The sequence below is a fragment of the Pogonomyrmex barbatus genome, unplaced genomic scaffold (genome assembly GCF_055798465.1).
Source record: "Pogonomyrmex barbatus isolate J1 unplaced genomic scaffold, ASM5579846v1 scaffold10, whole genome shotgun sequence".
Classification (NCBI taxonomy): Eukaryota; Metazoa; Arthropoda; class Insecta; order Hymenoptera; family Formicidae; genus Pogonomyrmex; species Pogonomyrmex barbatus.
The window spans coordinates 918,408-934,932 of record NW_028297099.1 but is presented as its reverse complement, the minus strand read 5'-3'; the positions used below and the strand labels follow the sequence as shown (position 1 = coordinate 934,932).

The 16,525-nt window shown below is 38.4% G+C and overlaps 1 protein-coding gene across 5 annotated transcripts in view; it reads right to left on the bottom strand.

Moving 5' to 3' along the window:
* Nucleotides 1–618: 618 nt before the first annotated feature.
* Nucleotides 619–16,525, bottom strand: part of sona (sol narae metalloprotease) — a 44,372-nt gene continuing 28,465 nt past the window's right edge. For 4 of the 5 annotated variants that reach the window (XM_089070723.1, XM_089070721.1, XM_089070722.1 and 1 more), the window contains 15 exons: nt 14,164–14,224; nt 13,285–13,496; nt 12,882–12,971; nt 9,741–9,939; nt 9,527–9,656; nt 9,251–9,380; nt 8,875–9,017; nt 6,416–6,471; nt 4,629–4,755; nt 4,359–4,523; nt 4,043–4,169; nt 3,676–3,780; nt 3,136–3,287; nt 2,607–3,031; nt 619–1,630 (listed from right to left, as the gene is read on the bottom strand). In XM_089070723.1, coding sequence (XP_088926849.1) covers nt 1,494–1,630; nt 2,607–3,031; nt 3,136–3,287; nt 3,676–3,780; nt 4,043–4,169; nt 4,359–4,523; nt 4,629–4,755; nt 6,416–6,471; nt 8,875–9,017; nt 9,251–9,380; nt 9,527–9,656; nt 9,741–9,939; nt 12,882–12,971; nt 13,285–13,496; nt 14,164–14,224 — 2,259 coding nt within the window. In that variant the 3' untranslated portion in view covers nt 619–1,493. Of the gene's footprint in view, nt 1,631–2,606; nt 3,032–3,135; nt 3,288–3,675; nt 3,781–4,042; nt 4,170–4,358; nt 4,524–4,628; nt 4,756–6,415; nt 6,472–8,496; nt 8,550–8,874; nt 9,018–9,250; nt 9,381–9,526; nt 9,657–9,740; nt 9,940–12,881; nt 12,972–13,284; nt 13,497–14,163; nt 14,225–16,525 lie in introns of all 5 variants that reach the window. The other variant, XM_089070725.1, reaches the window with a different exon arrangement.

The following is a 16,525-nucleotide window of genomic DNA, read 5'->3' as shown; positions in this document are numbered from 1 at the left end:
TATTATTTTTTTACGAAGGACGTCTTCCCGAATTCCGACCTCGCTCGATGGGAGTCGAGCGATATTTTTACGTCTGCTTATTGTCAAACAAATCGTTTATCATTTACGAAACCCGAGATATACGCCCCATATAATAAACAGGATATATTCCCTCTCGTATTACATTTAATTGCAGATCCATGCCAACTGCACATGCGGCAGTTGACAAGCCGAAATTGTCGAATAAAAAATGTACAGCACGTCGTTACATTTATATGGTTCGTATATCACAAGACGATCATCAATCATCGATTGTCTATAGCATTGCAAATCTCACCGCTGATTTTACTCAAAAATTCTAATACTATTCGCTTTTCACCCACAGAAACCGTTTGAATACTACTAGTACTTTAACTTTGTTAATGAAATAAATATTCGTAATATTTTTGATTCATAATGGGTAATAACATATAAAGAAAGTAGGAAAAATGTTATAATTATTTATAAAATATTTTTCATGCCAGCTTGAATATAATTTATAAGATGTTGATAATTATAATTTAATATACATTAATATGTATCATTTGTAGCCAACAAATATTGTCTATTTTGTCTATATTGTAATTTTATATTCGATCGATTTATTTTTTTTTTTTTTTCCTTTGATTAATCTATTTTTTTCTCTAGACCAGCTCGTAATGTATATAAATATACAAAATAACATAAAAGTTCTCTTATTGAAATATTCCGGGCTTTCACATAGATTTCTAGATAATATAAATTGTGTAATTATATTTATATATTCTATAAAATATATAAGTACGGATATACGGATATGGATGGATACGAGGAACAGGAAAAATGTTTTAATCATTCCCATTTATTGGTTTGCGCTATACAATTTCCGTAACTTCTGAATGGCTTTATTCGCACGCGCGCGCGTGCTTACGCTCGCGAGAGAAAACGCGTGCACGACGCATCTGTGCCTGTGTGTAATGTGAGTCTTTCGCGAGATCGCTCCTATCGAATAAATACGAATGCAGCCGTAATCTCTATCGTACCGATTGACAGTCCGCTCTGTCCGTTCCTTTTTAGAGATCCTCTACATCGTTCTTGGCGAAGGGTTCCGCGGGTATTGTACTACAAGAATTACGTCCGGAGGTATGCGAGACACGCAGCTATATGGAGAATCAAATGTGATCATCGCTCGTCGCGATCAAGCAATCGTACGAGGATTTTAACGGAGATTTCCTCGCCTACCCGCGAAGAAGAGAAAGAGAGAGAGAGAGAGAGAGAGAGAGAGAGGTGGAAACGAAGGAAAGATCCCTCCCGAGCTCCTCTCGTTCCGTTCGGTGCGGCGCTTTTCCGGATGCTGTATTATGACGGCGAGAAGCGACAAGGCGCCTGCATAAAATCCTCATTTGTGACGGGCATCTAAGCGCGATATCTTCGAACAAACTATCAAATTGATTTTTCTTTTTCTTCCTTTTTTCTTTGTCCCTATTGGTCATTATTTAGTCAGCACAGATCGCCTTCAGGGACGCGCAGCAGCGACTCTTCACAGATTGTAGATGGCACAGCCATGTTCTCAGCCTGTCAATCAGCTCCGCGCAATCTGACCCTACGTCCGTGCATTCACCGACCTCTGTTCCTGGAAGCATATAGACGTATTAATATATGAAACATGACTTCGATTAAATATACATGTTCGATTAGCGCAGTTAACACAGAACACGTATCAGCCTAGAATAGAATAAAGTCAACGTAACAACATATAAGATTATTAGTAATCCCACCCATGGAAATTACAATACACTCTTCATTGTCTTTACGCGTCTTCACAAATATTACATATATAAAAATATTATATACGTATTCACATATAGATGTACACACATATCTCACTGTCCCACTAGTGAATTTGTTGAAGAGAAATGTAAAGAGCGACGGGATGATTCCACGTATCTAATGCTTATATGCATTTTTGTCGAAGAAACAACGAGAGGTACAAGTACGTCGCTTCTATCAGATCAACGTTGAAATCTCCATTTCTTAAAAAAAAATTGATTAGATAGAAGAGAGATGTATATATTTACAAAAAGATACACAAAATATATACAAAAGAGATAAACTGTTAAAATTCTGCATTATTTTAACTAATATTATTACATTTCGATGAACTTTGAGAACCAGTGTTAACGAAAAGGAAAAGTGAAAGAGAATGATTGATATTAAAGATCTTTATCAATTGATGTATGAAACGGAAACTCAGTTTACAACACTTGTCATATTCCATTAGTGACACAGAAGAAACATAGTGGAATATATTATACAGAATGATGAAATGGCCTTCAAATATCAGAAAATCAATAGAACGACGATAGAGACTTATCGGAACCTATCGGAACAATTGTCTCTTAAAAAGTTCCTCATAGACAGACTTCACCATCGGAGAAACAGGAATAAAAGAGATACGGTGAGAAGACTGTCGAGAATCTGTCACGTTAACGACAAGAGACGATCATGCAAAATTAAAAACTCGTTCCGAGTCGGAGGAGAAGATAAAAAAGAGAGAAGAATAATAAGGTAGTACAAGGTGGTACATAACAAGATCAGGATTCTCTTACCGCGGCCGTCATTTCGAAGGCCGTTCTGATATCCTTTGGTCGTCGTGGAAAGCGATATCGCGTTGATCGTGCTCTTATACTTGAACGGACTAAATTTCGGACCGTAAGTGACCTTCGGAGTGGTACTGACGGTATAATACGAATTGAAGAAATTGATGCTTCTCTTGGTGGTGGTGGTGCTGACGCCGCCACCAGTGCCACTATTATTACTGTTATCATTATTGTACTTAGTCTTATAACGATCGGTATATAAATTATTGGCAGTTGTCCACGTGAATTTTGTGGACACTGTGGACGGTACGAACGGTTTTGTAACGCGTTTGTAAGGATTAATCGATGTCGTTATCGTCGTCGTGGTCGTCGTCGGTGTTGACGCGGTTACACTCGATAATGGCATACTCTGTGTCGTTGATTCCCATGGATACCTGTGTGGCATATTATCATCAGCTACGTTAATAAAATAGAGCTATATAAAACTGCGGCGCGCATTACAAGACAGAGAAAATCGCTCGAGTTTTCGGATCATTACCTGTAGTCTGTGTTGTTATAATGAGCGAATATCGGCCGGGTATGTAATGCGGAATTGAATATGCTGTCTCGGCGCACATACGTCGGAATGTTTTGCGTATAATCCGGTATTATGTTTTCGTGCTCCGCCACGCACTTCCCGTTCAGGCAATACTGAAAAATCAACGTCAACGATCAAACAACTGTGCAAAGACATGAGAAGATATATGCCGAATATTGTTATCTCTTTCCCTTGGCACTGTTGTACTATAAAATTACATAATGTAATGTCACGTATGTCATTGGATTATGTATACCGTCAAAATTTATGATCACTTCTGATGTAATTGCGTGTTATAATTGCGACGGATGCGTCGCGAAAGCTATATCGTAGCGTCATGCAAGTTGCATCATGTATACATAAATGGAAATATCACAAAGAGAAGCATTTAATTTTTTTATTTAATTTTATTCATTTAATTTAATTTAATTTATTTCAGCTTTTAATTTAAATTTTTTTAGTAAACAGAAACAACGGATGGATTTTTTTCTCTCATTTTACCTGACCGTCTCCACATGGCGAACCTTCCGCTGCTGGTCGATATGCGACGCAATATCCGGATCCAGCGTCGAAACAGAACAGCTGAGCGCAAACTCGATCGTCTTTCTAAAATCACATAGAAATACGAAATGCCAATAAGTAAATAAAAATATGTAAGTAAAATAGCATATAGTAAGTGCAAGTATGAGAATAATATAAATGTGATAAATGTAATAATTTGCATAGAGGTAAATATATAAAGAGTCGATTCTATTACATTTAATAGCCTATGGTTCTTCATTAAATAAAGATTAGATAAGAAAAGATTATTTTAAAAACTACTGGAATTAATTCAACCAATTTTTTTTACAAAGATTATAATACATACGAAACAAGCGCTTGTTCCGCGATCTTTCCGACATTGTGCATCTAAGGATAGAAGTTTTCCCGGAAGCACTCTGGGCAATGCCTCGTCTTCATGAGGCGCATTGTACAAGCAAGTCGCTGTATCACCACTGAAAATTAAAAAAAAAAAAAATTACATAGAAAAGATTACAAGAGTTTTAAGTAAACTAAAGCATTTCGCGCTTGTCTAAAAACTATTTATGAAATAATATTGTAAAAATAAAAGTATAAAGAAGATATTCCATTTTTTCAAATAAAAATTTGCATTTTAAAGTTACTGTCACGCGCAGATTACCTACTTTAAAAAGTGATGGAAGGAGGACACGCTGCAGTGGGACCATTTGAAACCCTTCTCGGTGTGCCTAAGATCGCTCATGATATACCCATCTTCCCAACGACACTTTTCGGCGCCTGGTCCACCCAAGTAACTAGGCGGAGGTGAACCATCATGGACAGCACCCAATCTAAAGTCGCACGAGAGATATAGACGTTTCATTTTTAATGGTATCGTAATAACAGACGAAAACGAAAAAAAAAAGTTTGCGAGAAAGTAATTTGCGAATGCTTACAAGTGGCCGACTTCGTGTGCGGCGACGATGATACCGCTGAATCCGCCGGTATCCTCGATGATGGCGACCGAATTCACCTTCTCGAGGCGCTTATTCACGACGCACGCCCCGCCGACGTACGCGAATCCTGTGCAGAGAAGATTCTTTAGCATTGCGTTCCTCCAACATGAGCAAAACGAACGGTAGCACTACTTTGCTACTACCAAGATCGTATCGATATTAACGCAAGCTATCACGTGTTCAATTAGCGACGTGTACTTTTGTACAGCGCATCCTCACCGTAAATTCGTATATAAGCATTATTCTATTTTATAAGCTTCATGAAGGTGGATCTTGACAATCTTGGCTCTGAGAACGTTAAAATTCACGAACGTTGAAATTATAATCATTATAATTATGACAATTTTTCGCGTGTTCCTCGAGCTTGATAGAGCTTTCGCGTCAGATGTTTGTGTTTACGGTGAAGAAGCGCGAGTTGTTAATATACCATAGACATTACTAGTATTTCGAGCTTTCTAGTTACGAGAATTAATGACATTAATCCGGTTGTTGATAAATGTTAAAATGAGTTGTCATATTGATATGTGTATATGCGGCATGCATCTTGCGTTAATTCGTCGCCCAGTGGTTAACGAGAGAGTTAGCCGAAGGTATCGCATTTACGTTCGAGATGTTTATGTGGCGAATCAACCGATCGACAGATCGGGACGTCATCGCTCCCTTTTCCGTTTTCCCGATTCAATATCGATCGATTACATGAGCGTGGGAAATAGGCGGCATCTCTCGACGCATTTAGCGTTGCTGTAACTTCAGAGACTTACCAAAGACCAACGATCCGTGACAGTGTAATGCAGCCAAAAAGGTATACAAGAGTCGTAAATTATTATTCAGAAGAAACAAGAGCATAGGCGATGTAAAAAGAAAAAAAGGAGAATAAAGACGGGAAAAAGAATTGAATTTGAAGGTGATCGCTTCTTCCACGTTTTTGGCACGGAGCGAGATACGCGTAGGATTGAAATCGCGAAATCCTACTCGGTGTATAAAAAAGAAAACTGTGAAACAATAGTATGTATGTACATAAAATGCGGAAACAGTAATAGTCGCGTAGATACAGTGGCGGATTACAATGAAATTGCCGTTAAAGTTTAATCGACCGTTTAAAGTTTAATTTTTTTGTATTTACGCTTCGTTTTTGTCGGCAGTACCGCGTGGATCGAATGGCGATACGCCTAAATCATCAAAAATTCTCTCGATCCGCCACTGTATAGATACCGAGATATTCGGCATATAAATATGCAATAAATATAAACACATATAGAAGTAGGTTTAAGCAACTGTGCAAGGGAACAGCAAAGTTCGAAAGAGGCAATTGCTTGACGTATTCTCGTTGCTGAATCGCAATTGCAATTGCTGAACGCCGAAAATCATTATGTAAAAAAGAAAGAGCATGAGGCATTAGAAATAAGAGATATGTATAATATTTAGGTAACATAGGGGAGCTCGATTCGAGTAACTTCTATGATTGTTCGTTAAGTCTTGAAAGAAAAATTGGAAATATGTACAATATGTACTATGCAGATAGAAGTCTGACGTTTCTACTTTTAAACATTTCAAAAAATGTACTAGATCTTCTTCAATTAATTTATTTAATTTATATGACTTAATTGGCAATCTCGAGACTGGAGATTGAAACTTTGTAAGGTAGTGCATATGTGCAAAACTTAAAGTTGAGGAAGCTAAAAAAAAAAAACAACAGTTTCCCCTTTTTTGATCCGAAAAAAACGTACCTGCGGTTCCTCTATTGCACACATCATTCGCGTATTGCCTCCTGCACATATCTAATCTGCAATGCAATAACAAAAATATTCTTTATCATGTAGATTTCGTATTCGGCGACATTGCTGACCTGGTCACGGGACAGACAATAATCAGGCGGCGGAATTTAAACACACCTCGTATTAATCCTTTTGCGATACTGTACAAGAGAACAATAAAAATAGATAAAAATAGCCGCGTGGAATCGTCCCTCAAACGAGTTTGAAATAATACGATTTGAGCTATAGTTCGTTGGATTTTTGAAACGAGTTGGAACATAAATGATAGTCATCCTCTCGAAAAACTGACTGCCATGTAGATATAAAGGTGTGACACTACCCTGCGTTATGAGAGAAAGTTCCGTGATGTCCTTGCGATAAATAGTAATATCAGTAATAATGTGGATTTTGCGTGTGGTCGAAAGCAAACACCCGTGAAGCGAAATCATCGCGAATATCAGAAAAAAAAACCAGGATTTGTAACCGGTACAATTTTGGCGAAGCCAAATTTCGATGTATCTTATAGACATGAAAATGATCTCTGTATAGCACTGGAAATCACACGTGCCGATATTGTGTCGGTTTCAATCCTTGTTGGAAATTCACTGCGGAACAAATATAAAAAAAAACTCGCTTCTTCTCGACAACCTCGAAGAAACATGTGTTGCGAAAGCGCATGTGTAATTAAAAAAAAAAATATATGTATATATATATATAATATTTTATATATATATATATATATATATATATATATATAAAGAAATAAATAAAAGCCAAAAAAACGCGTCTCGTGCGTTAATAAAGTCGTCGATTAAATAATGATCTTGATCGGGACCGATTAATCAATCTTTTTCGATTACAAATTGACATTTCGATTAAGCGCAATAAATATAAATAAAAAAACGGATATAAGAAAAAGAACGTCGCATTCGATTTATTATAATTTCACGCACACTCTTTCGTAATTGAATTCACAATAAACTTCCGACGAAATGTAGCAGGTAATAATGCAAAAAGGACTGAAATACTATCCTTGTATCGATGCACGAGCGCAATAAAGTTCGTACATATTATATAATGTATAATAAAATTTAATGGGATAATTTTTATTTTAAAAAACTGTAACTTTCGGTTAGAATGGACGGTGATTTTCTTTATCGTCTACGCATACTTACCTCTACACTTTGGTTGCAATAATCATGCCTAGAGGTATTGCAAAATATTTCTTCGAAACTTAAGAAAGAAACGCGTATCCATCAAAAAGAAAAAAAAAATATTTATATTAAAGCCAACTCAATTATGTAACTCACGTGTACAAGTGATTCTGCGGATCGTCGTATAGGCACATTTTTAAGGAGTTACAGGAAACTCGCGTCGACTTTTTTACGACTTTTCGATGCAAATGTCAAACGGGTCCGTCCGGAGATACGCGATGTTTTACATACGTATCCAGTGATACGTTTCGAGTTTGCGGATCTATGCGTTTCCGTGCGTGATATAATTGGGACGATCGTCCGGTGTTACGGCACCGAGACAACTCCGCGGTCGCGTATTATGCGTTATTAATTAAATTAAGATTAGTGGTACCATACCCACTCCTCATTCGCTCCGTCTTGTTCGTGTGTGCGTAAGAAGCTCTGGTGAATTGCAAGTGCATTGTCTCGCAGACACTGATTACAAGTTCCCTAATTTCATTCGTTGCATTACGGGATCACGCGAGGAAGATATTTCTGTCTGAAGTCATTATATACCAGCGAGCGACGAGTTTTCTTGCATTACCACGTCTTTGCCCGTCTAATTAACAGTAGTGTGTTTCATTCTGACCCTCATACTTCACAGCAGAAGAATATCTTCCTCCGAATATCCCACAAGAGATCCCCTAACAACACTACTGTTAGACTATATACCATTACTGTGTACCGTCAATAATACCGTCAATTATATACAAGCTAGCGAAAATACGCTGTATACCATAGAAAATACGTTACGAAAATTAAAAAAAAAAAAAAAAAAAAAAGAAGAGTAAAGCGTGATCGCTATGTAATAAACCATACCGGCAGTTCCCTTAGTGCAGCGGCCGCCTTTCCTACGACGGCACATATCATACCTGTTTTGCGGAATAAAAATCGAGAGTATGAAATCATCAGAGAAAATAGAATGTAAGAATTATAATAAATATTATTGATTGTAACGCAAAAAGAGAAGCGGAGGATATATTGAAATTAATTCTTGAATATTTCTAAGGAATCGTTCATTCACGATGTGTGTCTGCTTCTCTCGTTTCCATGTCGTGGAGTTAAATGAATGCTCGTTGGATTGATAAAATAAAAGAGAAGTATAGCTTATCGTCTTTCTGCGGGCACTCTTTCGTGACTCGCCGTTCGAGTTACAGTAGTGCACGTAAGCCGCCTTTATGGATCGGGCACTCTTACTTTGTAACGGCGACGGCGATGTCGTATACAGGAAGTCTCCTCTCCCGGAAAAGGTATTTGCCCATGTCAGTCAGAGCGGCTGCCGAGTCGATTGCGTCTCTTCCCACGCGATTCCTCTCTAAGTATGGTGTCGCGTCTCGTCCCTGGACATAACGTAAATTTATTTATTTATATACGGGATGTACTTCTCGCTATTGCATCCTTCATCTCGACGATATCTCTCGTTATTCAATCATTTTCCTCTTATTCAACAATTATAAAATTCAATAAGAGATTCTTTTTTTTTAAAAAGGTTTATTGAAAAAAGATTGCGACTGTGTAGATTTTAACTAACTGAGAATCGAATATTTGAATGTTGTTGTACTGTGTCTCTTACCCGTGAGATAATTATTCCCGCTATACTGATACGTATTTTTGGCCCCTTCAGTAACTTATACCTCAGATCAACTCCGTTCCAAAAGGAAACAAAGTATCTCTTTATCTGTACGTTATCGCCGCCGTGCAATCTGAAAAATGAGAAAATCGCGTTCGGCCGCGAACGCGTTAAAGCGAGATTATAAATGTCAGATTCGCGTGAATGTTCGCGTGAGAGAAAATAACAGTTATAATCGTAAATACTCGTTTCTCAATGATGATATTAGCCGACTCTCACCTGTACCCATCGTAATCCACTATGCAAAGGATTTCCGGGTAAATGACGTACGGTGCTTCGCGCTTCGATCTGCTATTGATCGAACGCTTAATCCTATATCTCTTGGCTAAGTGGTCGGGTTCCATGAGCGCTGAAAGCATTCGCAGTTGTATTTATAATCTCATGATTTTTAAAATCGAGAAGCGAAAGTTCAGACATTATATATTGCACTCACAAAAGTCGCTGTACTCATCGCCGGCAGGTCGATCCACCTTTTTGAAAACGATGTGATGACTTGTGCGTTTCAAGTCTTCTGTGCTAGTTACGTTAGGCAGTAGTTTGGATTCATAAAGAATTGGAGCTCGGCTCACTACTTCTTGTAGAACCCGTTCTGGCAGTGGCCGAATAACTAATTCTGAACCGATGGTTCCATCCTAAGCGAAACAATGTATACTTATTACTTTAATAGAATAATAATTAGTTCGACATTCATTCAATTATTCTAAATTCTAAATTCTCTCTGTTAATATCTCGTTTTATTTATTTCTTTTTTTTTTAAGATTGTAACTTTTAAAGACTCCCATTTAGAAGAACGGCTTTAGAGAGTGATTCACAGTTAAATTGAGGAATTACGTTCAAGTAGCACGTATTGCAGCATAAATTTCCTCATAATTAATAACTGTGACCACGATAATAGTCTCTTTGAGCAACTGCGACGATTAACAGGTAAATACATATAATTTTGTTGCCTGTGTACACAAACTTTGCCTAGAGAAACAAAGGATAATTGGTAAAGAAAACAAGATATAAACTGAAGAAACAATGTCATTATATCATAAATAAAAATAGGAAAAGGGGGAAGAGTGGGAGAAAAGGGAGGAAAGGGTATGACTAATAATCTCGTAATAAATATCCCTTTGCGCACACCGAGAGGTAGCCGTATAATTCTCAGATGGCTTGTCCCTGCTCGTGTCTCTCTCTTTCTCTCTCTCTCTCTCTCTCTCTCTCTCTCTCTCTCTCTCTCTCTCTCCGAATTGTGCAAGATTCGTACAATTTGCACAAGTATAAATGCACGCGCTGTATGAATCACGGTGTGTTAGTGAGGGGCGAATGTTAAATCGAGCGTTTTCCACCGCCGGGCAGCGAGCGTATTTTGCAGCGAGTCGAATTACTCGCGCGCACGGTATTCCCGATCCGGACACGATCGTGCCGCTCGTTCTGCAGTTCGAGAGGTGCACTGGTCAGATCTTGAGGGAGGGGAGGAGTGAAAGCGAAAGGTCAGGACAGCAAGGGGTCACTTAGAACAACGACTTTACGGCGCGTTACGTAATGCCAGACGGCATTTATGTGTACGTGCCCGCGCTCGGATGACATTATGCTTTTTCATCTTTATTAAAATTTCATTGGAACTCTCCCAGGAGTACGAGTTGCCAAGTCAAAGCTGCGCGAGATTGAGCCTGCGGTGGCTCCCCCCCTCCCCCACTCACCCATCCCTCCCCGTTAAATCCTCGCGCGGGCAAAAGTTTTACACACCGAACGATAACTTTCACGAGTCTTGTAATTATAGGCGCAACGCGCCTAATTGTAATATATTCGCGCTCTCGCGCTCTGCGCGCCAATTACATTACTCATATTTGCATCTCGAGTGAGATGAATGATCCCGCGCGTAATAGCGCAAAAAATTTAAATCATCTCGACCTTTTTTGGATGAAATACTGCGGATACATTCGATGCGCATAGCGCGGTCTCTTGCGAAATTCAATTACGTTTTCGTTGCAGAATTGAATTTATCACCCCCGGTATTAACTGCAATTACGAATAATTAAATCGGCGGGATAATAAGTGGGATAATAAGTGGGTACTATCGATTAGCGAGCAATCAACTTGTCACAGTTTGTAAATGTATGAAAGAAAATTTATATATCGTATCGGTCCTTTCGTAAAAGAACTTTCGAAGTTTCCGATTACAGAGTTCTTACTTTTCGTAAGAACTTTTCGATTAAGTAAACTGTATGTGATAATAATTGTGATATCCGCTGTCACAATCGGTAAATCTTGAAATAAATTTCGCGAATTATGAAAATTATATGTGATAAATGCAAATACAGGGAGGCTACATCTTGTGTAGCCGTTTCCTTCCAGAGGAGCAATTAAGAGCTTTGTAAGAGAAACCAAGAAGTTACGCTTGTTTGAACGCGAAATTATTGGGAACACAACGTCCTTCTTTCTCTCTCGAAATTGCAAACCGCGGCGAAAGGTAGGCCCGATGCGCAGAAGTTTATTGGCATCAATCTCGTGGACACAATACCCTTCACGCTTCATTCCGACTCTAGGCGAGGAAAACGTTGATTGCGAGTTGTAAGATGGAAATGTCAAAATCGCGATATCGCCGATATTTAGATAACTTTAATGCCGCAGCTGTATGTATAACGGCGATACATTATCTTATCTAATTATTTACAATAAATGTCGAAAAAAATTAAGACTTTATTAAAATTTTTCCAAAATTAGATAAAAAATAAAATTATTAAGCTTAATTCGAAAAAAAGGATCCTTTTCTTTCTCGATTGTCTTTAACAAAAAGATAATTATGAGGATCTTGATGGTTCTCTATCAAAAATTTTTCTTTCAGATTTAAACTCGCCAGTCTTAATCATCTGCTAGTTTACAACTATTTTACGAGAGGAAATGAAACTCGGTAGGTGTCCATAAAATATAGAGGTTACAACTCACGACGAAATGCTGACCATAATATTTAATGAAACGGCATGTCAGAAATTCCGCATATGAATTTTCGGCGATCGTCTGAATTAGCCGCGAAGAGATAAACTCGCTCCAACATTTTAATTATTTATAATAAATCTCCCTTGGTGAGACTCAGTATATGTATACGCGACAACCGTTTTTCAATTTATCGTAAATCACTCTTGCAGCAAAAAAAATGTCACTTCCATTTAGTAGAATTTCGATATAAAAAAAAATATTCGATATATAAGTCAACAGCCATGCGGATGAATTATCGTTCGAATCGTTCGTCCAACGAATCTCTCTTATGCCCGATTCCACCAACGTTCAACTTACTCTTCATCTTTTTCTAGTTTTAAGAATTAGAAAAAGATGGAGAGCAAGTTAAACCGAGATTAAAGTAAATCTACATTGGTGGAATCGGGCATTAATATAGCTTATATCCGGACTGTACGAAAATCGTTTTCAATAAGTGCTTTACGTTCGTCGTCGTAAAAATATTACGCCGTGCCGTACGACAAATTGCTATAATTATAATACAGGTCCTAAGCGAGTCGCGTCGGTTGACGAAAGACGACCCGCAATAATAGGGTAGTGACGAAAGGGACATTAAGAAAGAATAGCCGCTTACAACGCGCACTTTCCCATTCGTGTCTTGGTGTAGCAGAATGGAAGCCATGTTCTCCGTGTCTTGATAGATGTCACCGATATCCACGTCGACCTGGAACAATTAGAAATTCGTTAAAAACTGTGTGTGTGTGTGTGTGTGTGTGTGTGTGTGTGTGTGTGTGTGTGTGTGTTGTCATTGGATAATTATAAAAAAATAACTATCTGATCGAACGATTAAATGAATTGCGAAAAGTTACACGTTACGTTTTCTTCAATTTTCAAAGATATTTTTCATGAAGAAAAAAATATAATCAATTATTTTCAGATATTGCAGCTTGGTAGCAAATATTGGGAGACAATAGGGGAAACCTGAGTCTTGAAAAAAATTACAAAATAATTAAATATGCCGAAAGGAAATCACTTACATCCTTTACCCTCTCATAGTGAAGGCCGTCCGGTTGCGACGTGTTCCTGGTGACGGTCCACATCGGCAGGCTGTTGGCCGTCAACAGTCCTTCCGTGGGCTTCAACGAAAGGCTGATGTCTTTGCCGAAGGCCTTCAGGTGAATCTGTGGTTTCGCGTCCACGCTCCTTTTGTGCACCGTGTGCAACACAGGCACGACTTCGTACGGTGGCACTACGGTTTGAGGGTGCAAAATGCGTTTATATCCGCCAGAAAAAAATGTTAAAAGAAGTCTCTGCCTTAATCTAATATCTTTTGGAATATACGCTTTGTAAGTTACAACTAGCATTTTAGAATTAATGATCCTTTTCCAATTGATTTCCTCATGTCGAGTGTAGCTGTTGCTAAAAAATTCTCGTTTAATATCGAAAGTCTGAGGATAGGCAACGGAACCCTTTCTAAGGTTCACCGGAACGGTGATTCTCGAATGATGGAATCGAGATGAATATTCATTGAGAATGATCCATGACGGAGAGTTTAACGGTCGGTTATCTAGTGTGAAAAATATATTCTGTTTCCTCTGGTTTCTTTGCTAGGAACACGTCAAGAACAGGAAGAAGGAAGATAGAAATTCTAAAAGAGAATAAAGTGTAATTTAATTGTCATTAAATTTAGCAAGATTTTACTTTGACAGAACTCAGTTAATGCATTTAATTTTTTTCAGTTTTATTAAACACACCGATAAATTAAAATAAATGTCCAATCCTGTCGCAGTCAACATTAGTCATATCAGTCGGTGACACGTTGCTTTCATCACCCTTTTTACAACGGAAGGAACGGGATATAAAAAAAAAAAAAGCGGAAAGGATAACGCGCAAGTTACTTTTTTTGCTGTTATTACCGGACTCGTGTCCCGTGTAAAACACCGATAGCATCTCTTCCCTTGTCATGTGCTCGTGAATCTGAAACACAAATGAGTTTAGGTGAACGCGCGGGTGTCGTAATATTCTTACGTAATCGAGATCGCGACCGTCGCAATCTCCGGCGCGTTTTATCGATCGACTCATGAATAAATCCATGATGAGATATGCCGCGGGTCGATAAAAACGCTTACCAACGCTTATGACTTAGTTTCCTAAATGCAAAACGACATGTAACACAATGGTATAGAAACGGATTCGCAGCGCGCATCGATCGAAGTGATAATTGGAAAGAAATTTCTGCTCGTTGGTTTGACGTAAGTGACGTTTCCTGCTCGTGGTTACTCGAACGTCATAATTATTCGATACAGGGAAATAAACGTAGTAAAGGAAGAACTTTTATGCGAGACTTTTTGTTTGCAAACGAACCTAGCTTCCGGGATTCGCAATTTGATCATTATTGACTATTACGTCATTCCGTATGTTTTTTTCATTGACGCGTCTCGACAGTTCCGTGACTTCAATTTCGTTTCTTGTTTTTTTTACGCCGAAAGCGATACTTTCTTGTACCAGTGTATTGTCTTCGTCCATATCGTGAGAATAGCGAAGCAAAATGGATACAGTAATCGGAAATGGTAACGCCCGCGGCAAAAAGACATCACGTTTCATGTCGCAAAAAGTTACGTCACTAATGGTAGAACTATCACGGCTAGGAATTTGTAGATTAATCCGCGACTGAAATTTTGCGTTTCACAATACAAGCAGCAAGAGCAATCAAGTAACAACGTATCTAGCGACTGTAATATCAATGAGAGGCTTTTATTAAATATAATAAATACGTTAAGAGAAGAAAAGAATATTGATATATTACTTATACTACAATTAAATAAATGCTCCCAAAATCATAAATTTAAACACATAAAAATTATGTCACGCTTTTTAAAAAAAATTAACAATTACCTAGTGAAAATAAATTAGATAATTAGTTCGCGCACATGCAAATTTTTTTATTTATAGCATTGACGTTTATGCGATTTGATAATTGCTGCGATTGGCTGCGATAGATTCGTTCAAGACGGCGATTTTTCAAGTGTTCTGAGAATCCGTGGCCCGGTTCGGTTTTATTGCTCGTGGTGACTCGTAATTAATGGGTATGCACGCGTATTCTGTTTTCCAATCGCGTTTCAAGGTCTGCCTCTATCATTTCACAGCAGCGTTTGTTTGCGCGCCGTGTCACAGAAATCGAGTTGCAGCTGGAAATCGATCGAAGCCCCTTGGGAGTTCTAAGGTCGATCACTTTCGCTCATTATTGCCGAGCCTCTGATCGAGAGTTCGATCGATTTGTGCTATGAGCGATCGTCTCGCTCCCAGCAAAGCGTCGACAAGATATCCGCTTACCCAAATATTCGAAATTCTCGTTTAAACACGATTAGTTAATGGAGACTACAATTTCGTAGAACACTTGACTTTTTCTGTTGAATTTCTTTCGTACTTAATCTTAACGCGAACTGGCCTTGTAAATTTTCAAAGAATATTATAGTAATAAAAATTCTTACACCATTTTTATGATTGGCAAAGCATCTGCTCAAACTCTGTTGCGTACAATTATTTTTTGCTAATTACTTTAACTTCTTCAATTCTTCTTGATCCAATATAAGAATTCTTTTAAACCCGCCTTGAGCTACATTTGCACAAATGACTATATCATACCGGACAGCGAATAATCGAGAATTTCTCACGACGGCTTCAGACCCGACAATGAATTTTGTAATACTCGTCAACCGTGACACCGAGTCGTGCGTTTTAATCATAATGTATTTCACGCGTCTGTGAGCGTAACCACCGATCGATAGAAACGCCGTCTTTCTTTTTTTCTCTCCCGTGAAAAGTAGATTACTCTCTCGGCTTAGGAGCATTCCGGTTTCGCTTTCGGTCTCTCTCTCTCTCTCTCTCTCTCTCTCTCTCTCTCTCTCTCTCTCTCTCTCTCTCCTCCGGTGCAACAAGTACATCGCGAAATCATGTAAATCACGTGGAACGACTGCCGGAAATTGCCGGAGCGCGTTTCTCATCTGAAAGTAATTATTTGTACCGTTTCCTAACGAGAGATTTACGTAAGTCAAGCATCGAGCTCGGTCGGTTGACCGGTCCGCGGCGGTAATCGACCATTTATCTGTAAATAAATCAACGACTGTAGAGGAAAGCTCTTTGTTCGATTATAATATTTAACATGTCTGTTAAATCGACGCTCGCGTTCTATCATCGTTCTATCGTCCTTCATACCTTACTGATGATTAGACACGCGCTCACGACTCTTAATCATAAGAGCTTTTTCATTATTAACAT